This window comes from Carcharodon carcharias, chromosome 14 (assembly GCF_017639515.1).
Source record: "Carcharodon carcharias isolate sCarCar2 chromosome 14, sCarCar2.pri, whole genome shotgun sequence".
Classification (NCBI taxonomy): Eukaryota; Metazoa; Chordata; class Chondrichthyes; order Lamniformes; family Lamnidae; genus Carcharodon; species Carcharodon carcharias.
Genome location: NC_054480.1, coordinates 37,764,973 through 37,783,571, shown reverse-complemented (window position 1 = coordinate 37,783,571; position 18,599 = coordinate 37,764,973). Strand labels below are relative to the sequence as shown.

The window sequence follows — 18,599 nt, the reverse complement described above, 5'->3', positions numbered from 1 at the left end:
CATTTAGTTTGACATAGTGGTCAAGAACTTCTTTTTTTCCACATCAGCCCATTAAAGATAGTCAACGTTTTGTCTTTTGGTTTATTTTATAAACATATAAGGGTTGATTTTTACCCCACCCACTTAACGCAAATCAGGTGCGCAGGTAGTTAAAATGGCTGAATTTCGTCTACTGCCTTATCCTTGTGATTTTAATTTGCTTGTTAAAACAGGTAAAAAGGATACCAGCTAAACATGAGTTGGTCCAGGTTGAGTGGAATGCCTGAGGTGGCAGCTGCGGTGAACGGCAGTGCATCCTGCAAGGCTTTGAAGCAGTCACTGACTGAAGTCCCCAAGAAGCGGAGGAAATCTCGCAAGCAGAGCTTTCCACTTACATGTACAGGGTGCTGACCTGGGTCTACCCTTCCTTTGGGGTCTTGCCCAAGGCCATGAGTGTTATGAATTCTTTCATTGTTGACATTTTTGAGCGCATCATCTCCAAGGCTTCGCACCTTGTTCATTACAACAAGCGCCACACCATCTCGGCCAGGCAAGTCCAGAGTGCCGTCTGCCTCATGCTGCCAGTGGAACTGACCAAACACGCCATCTCCAAAGGCACCAAAATGGTCATCAAATACACCAATTTTGCTTAGATCGATCATTCTAAAGATTATAGAAGTCAGCAGGATCATTGCCCTATGCTTCCCTTACTCTCCCCTGACGGCAATGCCCTCCTAAAGCTCCTGTCAATCACTTACCTGTTTTCCGGGGTTGGGAGCTTCAGGACCTTGGTGGCAGCTTCCTGTCAACCGAAATCCTGCTTCTGCCTATCTGCCGCATCCCGTCAGGTTCAGGTGGAACTCTGACTGGACCCTGTGCAGATAAGGCCCAGGAGTTAAATTTTTTTGGACTTCACACTGCAGAGGGCTGAATGGTTTGATCTCCATTTCAGCCCCTACCTACATGGCTCATGGTTGCAGCAGAAACTGGAGGAAGTTAAAGAAATAAATCTTTGTAAGCTGATTTACCTAGCAATTGAAAAGTCACAAGAGACTTTCTGCCTACGTATAAAATACCCTTCCTATATCATTCCCTATGAAAGTAGCATCAAATATCAACAAATTATTTCTAAATTTAGAAATAGTTTTGGTGTTCTTTTTTATTTTTGCCTTTTTACGTTAGCCAAGTCCATAATGTCTCCATGACATCATAATCCTGATGCACTTTCCTCCCTTTTAACAACCTTTTATCAGTTTAGATAATTATAATTTGTCTTTTGTCCTGATTATTGTCTGAGAGTCTCTGTGGTGTTTTGATAGTATCTGTAAACTGCTTAAGCCTTGGATTATGCCGTGAAAGATTAATGTATGGAACTCTGTTTTGCCTGCACGTGGTGAAAGGATTGAGGCTCGGGTGAAAGTGTAGAAGAGAGCTGCCAGTCTTAAGTCTCTTAGTTACCAGGTTAGGCCTCAATAATTAGGCCTATTTACTTTGCAGAAATGCAAGCTTTAAGCAGACATGATTAAAGTTTGTAAAATAATGAGGGGCTTGGATTCAGTCTGGTTGGGACTAGAGGAAAGGGCATGCATATAAATTCCTTGGGAAAAGAGTTAGCTTAGATATCAGATTCATGGCAATCCTTTAAAAGGAAATTTAATAACTTTGAGTGAAAATAACAACCTGGCGTTTCCTAAGAACTTCAGCTGAAACAAAGCATGAGCATGGTATAATGACAACTTTCAGTGCAAAGTTCAAGGCTAATTGGGGTGTAAATCACTTACACTCATTGTTTCCCTATGATCAAGGAAATCAGACATTTACACTGATTCCATGAAACCATCTGCCAAAACTATCTCCATTGCATTCACATAGCTCCACTCATGCAAAAGTACAGCTCAGGCGAAGTTCCTGAACTTAAATTTATGCCTAAAAAGGATTGGTTTTTTTTTTGCCTTTTATGCTAATATTCAAAGTATTTTTAAAATTCTCCTCACTGAAACCTACAATGTGTTTTCTGCATCTTTGACCGCACTGTCAAAGCATCAGAAGGATTTGCATTAAAAATTTGAAAAGTTTGCACAATTTTGTTTTCTGTGCCTAATATGCATAAGTGATGCTTTGGTGGCTTCAATTTTTTGTTGTCACCTTAAAGAAGGGCAATGGCACAAAATTTACACTTTCCTTGAGAATTGAACGTTTATGCTGATTTCCACTTATGCTACTCCAGTTTTTCATCCTGGTGTAACCTAATAAGATCCTCAGGAAATGTTGTATGTCTAACTGGAGTGGAAATTGACATAAATTTCAGTGTAACTTTCAATGTAACTTGCCCATTAGGGCATTTCAGGAAATTCCAGGTGAATATTTCTAGTCATAATTTTTTTTTTAATTAGTTGAAATAGTGATAAATAATGGGCTAGTGATGTTTCTGGAGCCTAGTTTGATTACTTTAAGGAACAGGTAAAGAATTTCCAACAGATTTTCCTGAATTGGCGACAATGTTTTGTTCTTTATGGTCGCTCCCCAAGATTCTGTAGTTAAGGCATAAGTCAACTCTATGCGCAGTTGCATCATGTCCAGGCAGAGTGGGTTTGATGGCCTTGCTGACTTCATTAAAGTTTCTTTGAAATACTTCTAAATGAATTGACAAGAATATTCTTTAATTTAAGATGAAGTCAAATAACTCACCGAAGTAGAAAATCAACATGTCAGTTCCCTTTTTATCTGCTTTTCCTTAGTAATGTCAATGATGGAAAGGCATCTTGAAATAAGAATGGGGACTTCAAGCCAGCCTGGATGTCAACCTAGATCTCATTGGAAAAACATTGTCAACTGAGTATAAGTTATAAACTGCCATATTAAGGGTGCAATAAACCACATAGCTATAGAGCATTCAATAGTGAACTTTAAATTTTGGTTCCAAGTGCCACAATGTCACATTAATTTACGGTTGAGAATATATAATGTTTTTGTTAGACATTACACTGTTAGAAAATAATTGGAATACACAATAAAGTATTTAGGGTTAACTCAAATTTCATTTTATCCCTCTACTTGTCCTTTTATATAGATGTTTCATTTCTCGGTTTTCATTTATTTAGGTATGGAACAACAATTATTGGAAGTTTGCGCACTGAGTTAGCACAATGTCCTTTTTCCACTTAGAAACTGGGTTCCAATCTAACCCACGCTGATGAAATTAGTTGTCCTTCACTATGTGAGGGTGATTTTTTGTCCAACCACTTTAGGCATTAAAGAGTCTCCAAGGTGACTAAGATGGTGTCCTAAGTTGAAAGAACATTTAAGCTTGCATTTAGCATAAGATGCCATCTTGGCGAAGAAATTGAAGCTTGCATTAGGAACAACCACCCGAAGGATCATTGAACAGTTGATTGCCACTTAAATTGCCTGCTGGCACTCATTAATAAGGCTGCATGGCATTTTGATGTTTAGCACTTGAATTAATAATAACCCGTAACTGTGACCAGCTGATGGGAATAAACTAGTTATTGCAGAAGATGCATATTACTTAAAGGTATATCATCTTTTATTGTTCACTTGCTGCTGGAGGTTTCAAGAGGAGTTTTGAAACCCAAGAGTAGACTTTCTGTGACACTTTATCAAGACCTTACCAACACTCTATCAACATTTATTCCAGAAATGATCTGAGGACTGCACATAAAAAGAGCAAGTGCTGTACCACTCTACCTTATTGGACACCTTGAAATCACCAGGAGAAAGGGAGTGTTTAGCCTTCCGCATTTTACCGGGGGGGGGGGGGGGGGGGGTCCCCACCTGCAGGAGGAATAAGAGGAGACGAGACCAGGCAGAACAACATTAGCAGTTGCAGAAGAAAGGGACAGGAAGCCAAGTTGGATTTGTACCCCTATGCAATAGGTACAGGAAATCTTTCCTCTACCAGCTTGAGAACCTGTGCATCTTCTCACTTGATCTCTAAGCCATTTTGAAATGTGCTGATGTGTGACAGCCAGTCCACTCCAGCCTTCTGAGTGAGTTGAGACCAAATAGACTGCTCTAAGAAAGTCTCATCTAATCAGAGCCTGAGTGCTAACTCTGCAGGTGTCTCTGATTTAGAACCTTGGCAAGTTCAAATCAAGGCAAAACTGTGTCCTAAAATTGGAGTTTCGAATAGGCATGTCTTGTAAGTACAGCATGCCTGTTTTCACCCTTTCAACAAAATAACTCTGAGTCCTACATAGATTAAGTTTGGGTAGCATCAGTTCAGCTTCTAGTGGGTAAGGGGTCATAGTGTAAAAACTCAGTGCCAATTTGCCAATCTGATACAATGAGGCCACAGGATGGCTGGGGTAGGAAATGCAAAACTATTATGCAAGTATAGTGGAAGTTGCTCATTTAAAGTTGGGGCTGAGGATCATTGTTGCACAGTGCAGTGAATGACTTTTGTGCATGTCTATCAGACTAGGGAGAGCTTGATGCTCATATCGATTGCTCAAAATAGGAAGTGTCCCATTCCTCTGTGTTAGCCTCTCTGAGCTTGATAAGAACAGCTTAAAAAATTACCAAGTTAGGATCTAATTGTAAAAATAAACTCAAGCCATTTATCTAACAGCTCCTTCAGCAGTAGGTTTCACCCTTACCAGAAAACTACTTAGATTGGTAAACTCTAAGTGTGTTATTGATTTTAAATAGGCTTATATTGCCACTTTCATATTCTGACATGCATCATCAAGCAAGCATATGTCAGAGGAGATCATAGTGTGGGTTGGGGAATTTCTTATTCAGCACTCTTGCTTTACCCCGGCTCCACAAAAAAAAAAAATAAATCAATATTTACCTTTTCTGAACTTTCTGCTGTACCACCAGATATCAATGAGCAGAACATCCATGGTATTTAGCGGAATGCAGCGGTGTCATGGTATTGTCACTGGACTGGTAACCAGAGACACAAGGTAATGCTCTGGGGACCTGGGTTCATTCAAATTTTAATTCAATAAAAAAAATCTGGAAATAAAAGTCTAATGTTGACCATGAAACCATTGTCATTAAAAACCCATTTGGTTCACTAATGTCCTTTAGGGAAGGAAATCTGCTGTCCTTACCTGGTCTGGCCTACATGTGACTCCAGACCCACAGCAATGTGGTTGACTTTTAATTGCCTTCTGAACAAGGGCAATTAGGGATGTGCAATAAATGTTGGCCTAGCCAGTGATACCCACATGCTGTGAACAAATTTAAAAATATATAACCCATCCAACATATTGTAAGTATTGCATGGTCAACTTATGTATATAGAGGAGTATGGAACCTTAATTCTCATAGATTAATGAGACTCTTCCCTGATTCCGGTGGATGCTGCTGCTGCCAAGTGAAAGGCCCCGGGAAAAATGGCAGTGTGTTGGGGATAGGGACAATGTCCATCAGCTCTATTTTAATTCTACTACTGCACCATTTCTGGAGGGAGTTAAAGTCTCCATTGTTAATTAGCAAACCAAAATTAGTTTGTTTTTTTTTATACAAGGAATCTCTTGTTGAATTTATATCAGTTTCTTGGATTTTGTCCTTGGTATTAAAAACTGTTATTTATTTCAGTTAATTCATTTTTAAGGATCCAATATTGACTGCCTATTGTGATTAAATTACTTTTCAGTGCTGTGCAATAGCTCCAATAATTTTGTTAATTTTGGAAACTAATAGTGTAAAGTTCTTATTTATATATGTTAAATAATTCCATTGCAGTATTTTCTGTTTTGTTACCCACATTTTCAATAATGTTGTTTTTTGAACTTATTATAGTTACATTAAAAAATTTCCAGCAGTTATGTTTATGTTTATATTAAATGGCATTTTATCCTTTCTGTTTATTGATTTTTAACACAGGTTGTCCATTACATTTTCAAGTTGTGCTTTTTCATTTGCACAATGCTCACGTACAAACTTCTTACACTCACTACAATCCTAGAATCACCTTCAAACCAAAGTTCCCAACATTTTTTTCAGAGAAATACAGACATACTGTAACTTAAGTAATTTTTATGATCCTTACAGATAATATTTCCAAGCCAAACCTTGGGCACCTCAGTTGGTATATTGAAGTCTGTAGGCATTCACTTAATGTAAGACTAAGACCATAGAAGTATCACAAGATATGACAGAGTTCCAAAATCTAACATGCGTGCCAAAACAACATTTTCATGACTGTGATGTTTGAACCTTTGGAATATTGGTTTAACCCAAGTGACTCAATATAATAAAACCATAAACCTGTCGGTCAGGCTTTTTCCCCGAACACCAATATTCTAAAACTAAATGGTATGCTGGTATGAAACATTAGGCACATTTTATAAAACAGTCACAGACGAATAGTTGCAAAAGACGAGTGCAGGAAAATGCTTGCAATTTTAGTTGGAAGTACATGCAACAAATCATCAGCAATTACTCATTTATAATTAATGTGAGATGCACGTCGTATTCTCAAAACATTTTGCAAAATTATGCTCAATTATTTCGCAAAGATTTACTGTAAAGACACTCATTTAAACACTACTTGCAAAATGATATGTTTTTAAATGAATTAGTATATATCATTTTGATTCAGGTAAGGGGAGTCAGTTGTTACTGAAACTTTGATTTACACAGCCCGCTTTCCGAGCAAACCTATTATAGGAGTTAAGATAAACTTTGTGCATTAAATAGCAACAGATTTGATACCAACCACTGAATTGGCATCGTTTAATAACATAGAGAAGAGTGAAGAAAGTCGACATGTTCTTAGAGTAAGTGAGAAGAATTATTACTGAATGGAGAATATTAGTCATTTTAAGCAGGTCAGGCCAGAAAATAATATAACCCACAAGATCAATGTTTCCTGTTGACTTTATTCGGTTAAATACGTATACATGAAAGAAGCAATTGATGGTTGAGTAAAACAAGTTCACGTGACTTTGGAAATATATTTTTCTTTAAACAAACTTTTCAATTAATTAGAGAAGAACAACAGCTCAAATACTGTTTCATCTAAGCATCTCCTATTCAGTGCATGGGTCAGTGATATTTAATCAAATTTAATATACAATCATTCTCCCTAAAAGGCTGATTTCGCACATTCATTACTTAACGGGATCGTGAATGGATTCAATCGATATCAAATATGCGTAAAATGTTAATTTGATAAAATATGAGACCCTTCTCTATTTACTTGGAACACAAATATAAATGCCTTGTCTTCTCAAATAGATTTGTTTGTGTTGCCGCATTAAATGGGAAATCAGTCTCTTGTATCTTCAGATCTTGGTGTAGAGATGTTGCATAGTTAGCAATTGTTGAACACCCCAAACGAGTGCAGTCATACATAAGACAGGAAAAGGTAACTCTGAAAAATTCCAGAACAGAAGTCTTTTATGAGCCATTTATCCATCTATCTATTCATATCAATCGATCGATTCTACAGACAAGGGTCACAATAGGCGGGTTAGCCAAAATTGGCAAGTGGCGAGGAAACGAATACTACCCGGAGACAGAGGTAAATGGGCAAGAAACTGGTTCATTTGATACACAGACAAAAAAATGAACAAAAAGACATAAATTCACAACAGAATAGATGTGTGAATGGATGGACAGATGGATGAATGGGTTGACATGTTGATTAAGGCTTATCGTTACAATGTTTGCAAAGACTGGAGGGTGTTCCTGTATATAGAGCGCATTTGTCCGGACAAGTAGCAATGGAAGTGCCTGTAAATGGATAAACAGCAGACTGTCCAAAGGAGCTCAGAGTGTTGGTCAATGCAGCTGCAGATGGAATGGGTCCTGTCAATGCCTGGCCCTGGTTCAAATACGCTACCAGTCGCCTCATTTCATCCAAAGCCTGAGCCTGCATCAAGATGTAGTTTTTCGCCAGAAGCAAAGTGGCGATTTTGGACAGTTTTCTCACCGATGGGCTGTGGGCATAAGGAATCACAGATCGAAGACCGTCCAGTGCATCGTTTAAGTCGTGCATCCTTCTCCTCTCCCTCGCGTTAATACTCAGCCTCAGTGATCGCGGCTCTTTGCCTTTCTTGCCGATTGAACTTTTTAGTTTGCCCTCGTTGTCACTGCCCGGATTCCTTGTGCTCCCGGCAGATCGACCGTCGCTGTCTTCCTCGTCCCCAGTCTGCTCTTCGCTGCTTTCTGTTGCTTTTGGATCCTGGTTGATGGTGTATGGAGTGCAGCTTTGTCCAGACCAGCTCTCCCGGGTTTCAGCACCTCGGCTAGTGCCACTGTAGCTATAAGTAGATTGGCCGTAGCGTTGGGGCAGATCAATATATGTGTCATTGACAATGGAATTTAACTCATCCCTCCCTTTGACAGAGATGCTTGCTGTGCTGTGAAATAGATCTCCTTCCGCAACGTTCATTTTTTAGAATCAGTCTCTAGAATCAAAAGGATTACCCCTCTTCGCCTTTCTTCAATTATAAATCTACGACGTTTTGAAAGAAAAATAATGTCCTCGGAAGCTGTGTGACAGCTCTTGACTCCTTCTCCAGTGTGCGTCCTGGCACTGGGAGGGATGTGACTCACTTTCTATCCCACTTTCAGGTTATTACAGAGACTCGCCTGTTGGGACATGCCGTCTACCCAATCAGGAGGACGCTTTAATTAATAGGATTAAAACGTTTTGAAGAAAAGGTCGGCAGCTGCCAATACAGTCAGTTGGGTTTAATCTAAACATGTAAAAAAAACTAATGTCCGACAAAAGCTCTGAAGCATTGCATGCGGGTTTCAGCAACCAATTTCAGCAAGCTACCAACCGTACATAACGCCACAAATTTCACCAACAGTTCTGGGGTAAAGACAAAAGGTCAAATGACTCATCCAGTTGTTGCATGCGGATGCATATAGCGAATCAAACAATTGTGATAATTAAGGATAAACATCCACAGCAAGAAACTACCTCGCTGTTAGCAGTGATGTCCGGGTTAACTTGTTTGGGAAGTTTTGTTTCCGAATTGGCGCCGAATGAGCTGCAGCACAACCTCGCCTGGCCACTGAATGCTACAGCACGGAAGGAGGCCATTCGGTCCCTCGCGCCTGTATTAGTAAAACATTCATCGGCCGATTTGAGAATATAAAGATGACATTGTTAAGATTAAAATCATCTTCGCTCTAATTACCCCACAGGACTAATGAAATGCGAGGATAAATACCGAATGTCTTAAATAATACTCTGCATGCGTTTCAAACATTTTCTAGTTAATCAAGGCTGTGAACATTTTGTTTTAGAACGATGAGGAAAAATCTTTGCAATTTGAGTAAGTCTTAGACTTACAGAACTTTAAGAATAAGATTAGTTGATCGAATTAACCGTTTTGTAACAAAAACAAGCCCACTGTCGGACCAAAATAATTTTCACCAAATGAGATGGTTTTAGCATGTGGCTGATTTTCAGGTTGCAGTGACTAATTCTGCTGAACGCTGTCACAGTTGACGAACGTTACACCAGTCAAGGGCTCATGATGTTGGAAGCCAGCACTAATTGCATCTCATTGTGACCTTAAGGGAGGCAACATTGGTGACAACAGAATGGCAGACAAATGAGAATCTAACGACAGTGCTTGCTGCATGCACCGATATGATTATCTTTCTGTTTCAATTTCTCACAGTCTGTACACTGCAATGTCTAAACGCAATCTCTAATGAATAAACATATATATAATGTCTGTGATGCGTGTGTACTTAACGCGTTCAGTAGTACGCAACTCGCGAAAAAGAATCCATTTCCAGAACGGTTGCCATTCGTTGAAATATTTTAACATTTGTCACAGGAGCGGGATAATTAAGATGTAAACTATGATTTAATTTCCGCACCCCCAGACACACAATTCCGTTGATGTAGAACAATAGTAATCCACAGAGCATAAACATATCAGAAAACAAAGTAACTGGCATAATCTGACTCATTTAAACATGTTTCCAAAACAAGGTAGCGACGATCGAAGAGATCTGTAACGTTTTAAAAGTCATACAACATTAGATTAAAACACCACTTTCAAACGATCACACTGATGACCATCGCCACCATGTGGAAGAGATACATATTTTTTTCAAATGTCTTTTTGTCGGCTTTTACGCGAATGCTGAACAAGTTTCCGCCCTTATGAAAAGTTACCGCAAATACGGGAAAACCAGAGCACATGTCTCGAAGAGATAGGGATCTGCCAAGGTATGGATGTAATATTAAAACAACAACAAAAACTGCTGGAAAAACTCAGCAGGTCTGACAGTATCCGTGGAGAGAAAGAGTTAACGCTTCGAGTCCAGATGACTCTCCTTCAGCATCTTCAGAAGAAGGACAGTCATCTGGACTCGAAGCGTTAGCGCTTTCTCTCCACGGATGCTGTCAGACCTGCTGAGTTTTTCCAGCAATTTTTGTTGCTGTTTTTGTTCCTGATTTCCAGCATCCGCAGTATTTTGCTTTTATCTTACGGATGTGATATTACTACTTCATTCATAGCTATTAATAATGTTTTTCGAGGTAAACATGTTTCTGAATAAGCTTGAATTTAAATAAAGTCTCGGTAATCTTAAACGAAGTTGTCTTCACCATTAACGTGCACACAAATAAATGCAAGACTAATAATTATTTTAAAAACAATGACCACGTTTTCTGTTAAAACAGTGCACAATTACCTTAGGCTGTTTTGCTCAAATTAAGGTACATCTTTTGCGAATTATCTATTTGTTCCTTCATCGAATTATACCTTTTTTTGCATCTGCAAAATAATAATCTTTTATTATATTCTCCCATGCATCATCCATTGATCTGAATTAATCATGCCACGCGTAACTGTCAGACTCGAATTTATTATTTAATTGCTACATTAGTACTTTCTAAGATATTGTTTTATGTTATCATTTTTAACATGATCGTGAAGTGGTTTATATATTTATACGGTAAATGCAGTCTGAATCCGGGCTCACGGCCCTAACTGACAGCAAAGCTGAGAATACTAGCCCTCTGATGCTGGAGGCTTTCAGGTACACCCTCGTTTACAATGGATTGTCCCTAACAGTTTCAGCCTGCCTGTTACAAAAAGCAGGGAAAAGAAAAGGAAAACATATTTCCACAAACAACCAACAACACATTGTCTTTTTGTTGTGAGGGAATCTATATTTTAAATTGGTCTGATTTTGGACAGAAACTGAACTGAGAGGGAAACAGACAAGGTGAATCTGAGAATTAAACAACTTCCCAATTGCTCAGGAAACCAAAAACAAACTAAGGTTGGGAAATTGAAACGGAATCCTGGTTGAAATATATGAAAGGACACAGATCTGTTCAAGCAACTGCAGCAGTTGTTGAGTCCACTGATGCAGGACACGCAAGCTGCAGAAAACTGAATAACCCAGGTTCAGAAGCTGAGAATAAGTTACTGCAGCTGTTTCCATTTCTGGCAGATAACATTGGTGGGTCTACCCCACCCAGACTGAGTTAAGCAGGTTCAGCAGATGCGTTCCATTTATAGTGAAGATTCTGCCAATGGAGCTCAAGTTGGTTGTGCACTGCTGTCGGCTGGGGATCAGACTAACTCCTAAAAGGGGAGGAACTGAAACTCTTCATGAGGAAGACAGGGAAGGAAACTCAAAGGAAAAGCATCCTCAGGCATCACCAGACCACTCAACTCAACAGCCCACTTGTTAATTTAATGAGCTATAACTGATCATTAAAATCTGAGTGAACTTTTGACTCAATTTGTAAGATCTGCCTTAGTTGCATCTGCTATTTAGTGTGCAATTTATAGTTTATATTTGATCACAGTTTGACTCTTAATTCATAATAACCTCATGTAATTCTGGATGTTAGAGTAAAGTATTTAGTATAGATAGTATTTAGTGTTTGCTTCATTGACTCTTGTATAGTAAAAATTCTTCTATTTTAAACTGTGGGATCTTGTGGTTTCATTCTTTTAGCAAATAACTAGGATTTTGAATTTTGTCTACTTTAAAAAAAGGTTACTGTTCTTTACCGAGATCTTAACATTATCAATAATATATTCAAAATCTATATTTTCATTCCCTTTCTGTCTACAAAAAATACTTTCTGTTCCTATGTTTTTGTCACCCTTTGAGGCAACTTTTTCCATGTGTTTCCAATTCCTCACCCTATCTTTCAAAGAAAAACCACGTGTCAACTACCTCTACTGCTTCCTAAATTGCCATACCATTTTTCTATTTAGACAGATATTAGGAGCACATTTGAGAACTGAATTATATCTGCATCCCCTGTACTAATTATCATCTGACCTCTATCGCTACTTCACCTGAAGACTTCATTTGGTCTTAACTCTTCATATCCAATACCATAGCAGATGGAGTAATCTGCATATTGTTCAAATCAATATATCCTGCCATTCCTCATTAGAATTTCAATGTTAATTGTTTCATACCCTCTTCTCTTGTAATTAATTGTGAGGTTTGTAGATGCTAAATAGCATTTCCCATTAGAGGTTCTCAGCTGTTTATCACATGGTCCAGTCACATTTCCCATTAACAGATGGTTTGTGTTGACCCACAGGGTTGTACTCTGATGATGTATTGGCTGTCAAGCACATTATCAATCTTCATCTGAAAAAAATTTGAAGTGCCATTTTTTCAATAACTGAAAATTCTATTGTCCAAAATAAAAAGGTAAATAAAATAATGAATACATATTCCACAATAACATAATTAAATCTATTCATTGATATTTTGCCTCCTTCATTAAAGAATTTACTTGTTGATTTCAAAAGCCTGTGCTACAACTAGATATTTTTACTTTATAATGATTAAGAGGGAGCTTTCCATCATATTTGTGCATTCTGAGTACATGTAACTTGCATAATTTCTGGTATATATTTGAAATATCAACAGTTTAATGATCAAGTCTGTGTTCCCTCATTCTGTGAGATTTGAGAGTTTTGTTGCTTTTTTCAGAAAAGCTTAGAAAGAAACTAGGGATCAAATACTCAAACTATTTTATGAATAATTTATATAAATACATTACAACTGTGTTTTTTGAACATCTTGCAGAAAAAAACAGAAGCAACACGCAAGGAATAATAACAAGCATCATTGTCAGCTATATGTTTTTATTTAGAAAAGAAAGCAGAAACTGTTTATGGAGATCATATGTTATTCAATCTTGTACATATTCAGTTATAAAATCTCTCCTGAATCATTTTTAAGGCATAATCTATTTTTTAAATGTGAAAACTCGGGAAATGCAGAAAAAATGAACTGAGATAATTTTTGCTTGTTTATGGAAATTGATGCTTATTATTTAGGCTTCCATGGCAAACCACATGGCATGTGAAGACCAAGGGGCACATTTCAGTTGTAATTCTGATGATTTCTTTGGCTGGCAGGGGTGTCAGTGTTGGGTATGTGGTGGTGTTCAGTTGGCTCAGCAGAACCTGGAAGGAACTGATGATGTATGTTAGTATCAAACCTTTAGCTGGTCTTCTGTGCTTTGACTTGTGATCTTTCATGTTTACACTTGCTTTTGCTTCTTTTGCTTCATCTGTTTTATTTCTTCACACATTGGGGGAACTTTTAGCTCACTTGCTGGCTGTTGCTTTATTGCATTTGGTTAGTTTTAAGTTCATGTTTGAGTTATCCATTTCAAACAACCTGTATGCCTGTTTCACTTTCCACATATGTAGTGGAAGGGGAGTTGGATCCAAATGATGGTTGGTGATGACCCAATAAAGGTAAACAATAGTATGGGTCCCATTCTGAACCCACCACCTCCACAAGGGGGTTGGACTCAAACCCAGCTCTTGGAACCCCCAATTCAACAAAAAAACTCCTCCCAAGCCCTATGGGACTCCAAAATCTACCTCCTTAGCCTTCTTCCTACCACTACTAGATCCCATTTCCCCCATTAGACCACACTGTCAGTGCTCCCTAATTTCGTAACTGGTCCTAATGTCCCCTGCCCTTAAGAATGTCACACTATTTCCAGATTCCAGATTCCAGATTCACTTTCCTAGCAATTCTAGTTTCTAGAACTTGCTTGCTCAGCATTCTCAAAATCCTGCGAACCCAGCTTAAATTACTGCTAGACATGAAGACACCATCGCAGGGGTGCCAGGTTTCAGGACCACCAGTAATGCTTAGGTTAGTGTCAAGTAATGATACCATGCGTAATACTTTCATTTGTACGAAACCTCCAACTAGCAGTCTCTACCACCAGCACCAATGTCATACAAGATCTACCAGTGACTTTAATATTAGAAATACTAGGCAGGTCACAACATTAAATTTCAAATTGTATTGAAGGCACCTGTTTTTATGGAAAGTCTAATTTTTAAAAATGTCCACATTTACCTGGTATACTGATCGTATCTGTAGATGACGTGAATGGGGTTTCAGTATTAAGCTTTGCTAATGCTAGTAACATAAAGCTGAGGAAAATACAATTGTATGTCAGGAACAAACCTGGAGAAATCAGTGCCTATTCAGCAAATAGGAAATCTTCTCAGGAAAATAAGCACCCTCCAGCACTTTGTAAAGTAGGATGCTCTTCAATCTTGAAATAATTAGTAGCTTCACAACTTGAAAGATCAGGGCCTCTTAATGAAAACAAAATTAGGAATGACCAGAAGTAAAAATATTGCAGAATAACCCATTTGATCTCTCAATATTGGAACATTTTCAATCTTACAAGACCATAAGAAATCAGAGCAGGAGTAGACCATGCAGCCCATCGAACCTGCTTTGGTGTTTAACAAGACCATGGTGGCCCAATTGTGGCCTTAATTACACTTGCCGGCCTGTCCCTCAAAAAACCCTGGAACCCCTGTCAATCAAAAATCTGTCCTGCTCAGTTCTGAATACATTCAATGATCCAGCCTCCACTGCTGTCTATGGAAGAAAACTCCAAGGAGAAACAGTCCTCCAAGTGAATAAATTCCTCCCCAACTTCATCCCAAATGGGATACTCCCCAAACTGTGTCCGCTAGTTCCAGACCCTCTCCCCCCACCACCCCCCCCAAGCAAGAGGAAACATTCTCCTTGCATCCACCTGCTAGTCCCTCCAGAACTCCACATGCCCCAAAAAGTCACCCCCTGCCATTCCTCCAAATGCCAATGAGCACAGGCCCAACGCACTCGACCTCTCCTTACAACACAACCTTCCCATTCCAGGAACCAGCCCAACAAATCCTCCCTGAACCTGGGATTTCAACAAACATTAAATAATCAAAGATGCATTGGAGACTGAACAATAAAACTGGTTTCATTTCAATTGAGTTTAGTGGAATTAAAATCTAGCAGTTCTTCCAATGGGCGGCCAATCTCGTTGCCTGTTGTGTTGTTGTTGTGTTGATTGTTGCCAGCCTTATGCCTGGATAGCAAGTCAAAAACCTATCGTTTTCTTATTGGAAAATTGGGCCACCACTATCACTGAGGTACTACTCCAATACTTACCCACTGAATGATTGCTGCAAGTTCTGACAACTTTTTCTGCAGCAGTCCTAAAAGGTACTATTGGAGGCCCTGGAAGAAGCCTTTTTTAAAAAAAACTTATATTAATGTGGTGCCAGAAAGTGCAGGAGCACTTTCCTGCCTCCGCAGTGACCAGTGCCTGCACGGCACTCCAAACAGCTCCCGATCACCTAGCCTTCCAGGCACACCTGTGCACCTCAGGCTGGCTGAAACCCGAAGGGCCTAGTCCGGTGAAGTGCCAATTTTGACATCTGCAGTTCAATGCAATTAGGAATCTCAAACCCAAAACCAATTTCATGTGGTCTTCGGGCCTTTCCATTCTGCATGCTCTTACCACATGCCACATAGATTATGCCCAACTTTGGGCACCAATGAATGCAGGCTTCTGAGTTTTCACAACAGTATAAATGCACTTTATACAAAAACGATGACTTTTTGAGTTTTTAAAATTTATTTCTGGGGTGTGGGCTTCGCTGGCTGGGCCAGCATTTATTGCTCATCAAATTGCTCTTGAGAAGGTGGTGGTGAGCTGCCTTGCTGAACTGCTGCAGTCCATGTGGTGCAGGTACACCCAAAGTGCTGTTAGAGAAGGAGTTCCAGGATTTTAACACAGCACAGTGAAGGAATGGCGATATATTTCCAAATCAGGATGGTGACTGACTTGGAGGGGAACTTCCAGGCGGTGGTGTTCCCATGTGTTTGCTGCCCTTGTCCTTCTAGATGGCAGTGGTTGTGGGTTTGGAAGGTGCTGCATAAGAAGCCTTGGTGAGTTTCTGCAGTGCACCTTGTAAATGGTACATAATGCTGCCACTGTTCATCAGTGGCGGAGGGAGTGAATGTTTATGAATGGGGTGCCAATCAAGCAGGCTGCTTTGTCCTGGATGGTCTTAAGCTTCTTGAGTGTTGTGGGAGCTGCACTCATCCAGGCAAGTGGGAAGTATTCCATCACACTCCTGACTTGTGCCTTGTGGATGATGGACTGGCTTTGGGAGTCAGAAGGTGAATTACTCGCCACAGGATTCCTAGCCTCTGACCTGCTCTTGTAGCCACAGTATTTATATATTTATTGCAGTTCAGTTTCTGGTCAATGGTAAACCCTAGGATGTTGATAGTGGGGAATTAAGTGATGGTAATGCCATTGAATGTCAAGGGGATATGGTTAGATTCTCTACTGTTGGAGATGGTCATTGCCTGGCACTTGTGTGGTGCAAATGTTACACTGGTATAAGCAAGCAAAAGACTGGATCCAGCAAATATCTAAATAAATATTTATCCCAAAATCCATCATTCAGAAAGATAAGGATATAATGATGTGGACTTAGAGGACATGCTGACCTATGAAAGGGGCCAGGTCTACCATCATAGCACTGAGCTCCCTCAATGAGTGCAGTCCTGTCTCTGCAATTTAGGAAGTATCATAGAATTTTTACTGAAATCTGAAATATTAGAACAATCTTGTGCTCCATATCCAGGCTATGACAGAGGCACACTAATAAGATTATGGGAGCACAGTCACGTCATCAGCAGAGGTTTCATGTCTGCGCAAACATTTAATTGACTTAAATATATTTTACAGTCAGTATAAATAGAGGAAAGTATGTTATTGGTCTCAATTTTATGATTACACTTGGGGTTCTGTTTGCAATTTTGCTATATCAATTTTAGGAATTACTGCCTGTCAACTGGCTCTCAATGTGACATTAAGTAAATGTGTTTCTGTTTGCCTCTACCACCTAGAAAGACAAGAGCAGCAGATGCTTTTATTCATTTTATTCATGTATGGGATGTGGGTGTCACTGGCTGGGCCAGCATTCATTGCCCATCCCTAACTACCCTTGAGAGTGTGGTGGTGAGCTGCCTGCTTCAACTACTGCAGTCCATGTGGTATAGGTACACCCACAGTGCTGTTAGGGAGAGAGTTCCAGGATTTTCACCCAGTGACAGTGAAGGAACAACGATATATTTCCTATGTGTTCTATTGTACTATTGTCGTTGACATCTTTTCATGATCTGCTTCTATCACTGCTTGTTTGTCCCTACAACCACACCCCCCCACACCTCTCTGTCTCTCTATCTCTCCACCCCCCACACACACACCTTAAACCAGCTTATATTTCAGCTCTTTCTTGGACTCAAACTCAAGTTCTGTCGAAGGGTCATGAGGACTCAAAACGTCAACTCTTTTCTTCTCCGCCGATGCTGCCAGACCTGCTGAGTTTTTCCAGGTAATTCTGTTTTTGTTTTGTGATATATTTCCAAGTCTGGATGGCGAGTGGCTTGGAGGGGAATTTCCAGGTGGTGGTGTTTCCATTTGTCTGATGCTCTTGTCCTTCTAGATGGTATTGGTTGTGGGATTTGGAAGGTGCTGTCTAAGGAGCCTTCATGAGTTTCTGCAGTGCATCTTGTAGATGATATGTTCTGCTGCTACTGTTCGTCAGTGGTGGAGGGAGTGAATGTTTGTGGATGTGGTGCCAATCAAGCGGGCTGCTTTGTCCTGGATGGTGTCAAGCTTCTTGAGTGTTATGGGAACTGCAGTCATCCAGGCAAGTAGGAAATATTCTATCCCTCTCCTGACTTGTGCCTTGTAGATGGTGGACAGGCTTTGGAGAGTCAGGAGGTGAGTTAGTTGCTGCAGGATCCCGAGCCTCTGACCTGCTCTTGTAGCATGACACCACTACCTGCAATTTCTCCTCCAAGTCACGCACAATCCTTTTCTCCAACCCACCCTCTTTTCTAGTGAGGGTTCATATGTAGAGTGGAGACTCGCAAAATGATCCCTTAGCTATCTGAAATGCATGAACTGAACAACTCTACAAATTACCGCTCTGCGAAATATTCAAATAATCTGTTTTTATGATCCCTATTTATATATATATAAAAAATCAATGTACCTTTGCTAATGAAACACTAATTAAGATAGCCACTAAGAAGATTGGTGTCCCTCAGGGATTTATTCCTGTTCTTTTGATTTCTACCTCACCATAAATGATTTGATGTAGCTTGTTTAGTCATTGAGGTCTTAAATTTGAGCCAATGAACACTTCTTCAGAACCCCAAGATACCTTTCTGAAATTCCGTCACACAATAAGTAATTCAATCTTTACTGGTTAGGATTTTTTAAATTCTTCATGAGATAGGGGTATCGCTGCCAAGGCCAGCATTTGTTGCCCATTGTC

General features: G+C 39.6%; 1 protein-coding gene across 1 annotated transcript; it reads right to left on the bottom strand.

Annotated features, from left to right (window-relative positions):
* Positions 1 to 7,603: 7,603 nt before the first annotated feature.
* Positions 7,604 to 8,353, bottom strand: LOC121287516 (class E basic helix-loop-helix protein 23-like). The gene has a single exon (XM_041205449.1). It carries the CDS (start codon positions 8,351 to 8,353, stop codon positions 7,604 to 7,606), a length of 750 nt encoding a protein of 249 aa, XP_041061383.1.
* Between the last annotated feature and the right edge of the window lie 10,246 nt (positions 8,354 to 18,599).

Coding starts and splice junctions, on each gene's coding strand:
- LOC121287516 (XM_041205449.1), bottom strand. CDS start 8,353: ATGAACGTTGCGGAAGGAGATCTATTTCACAGCACAGCAAGCATCTCT.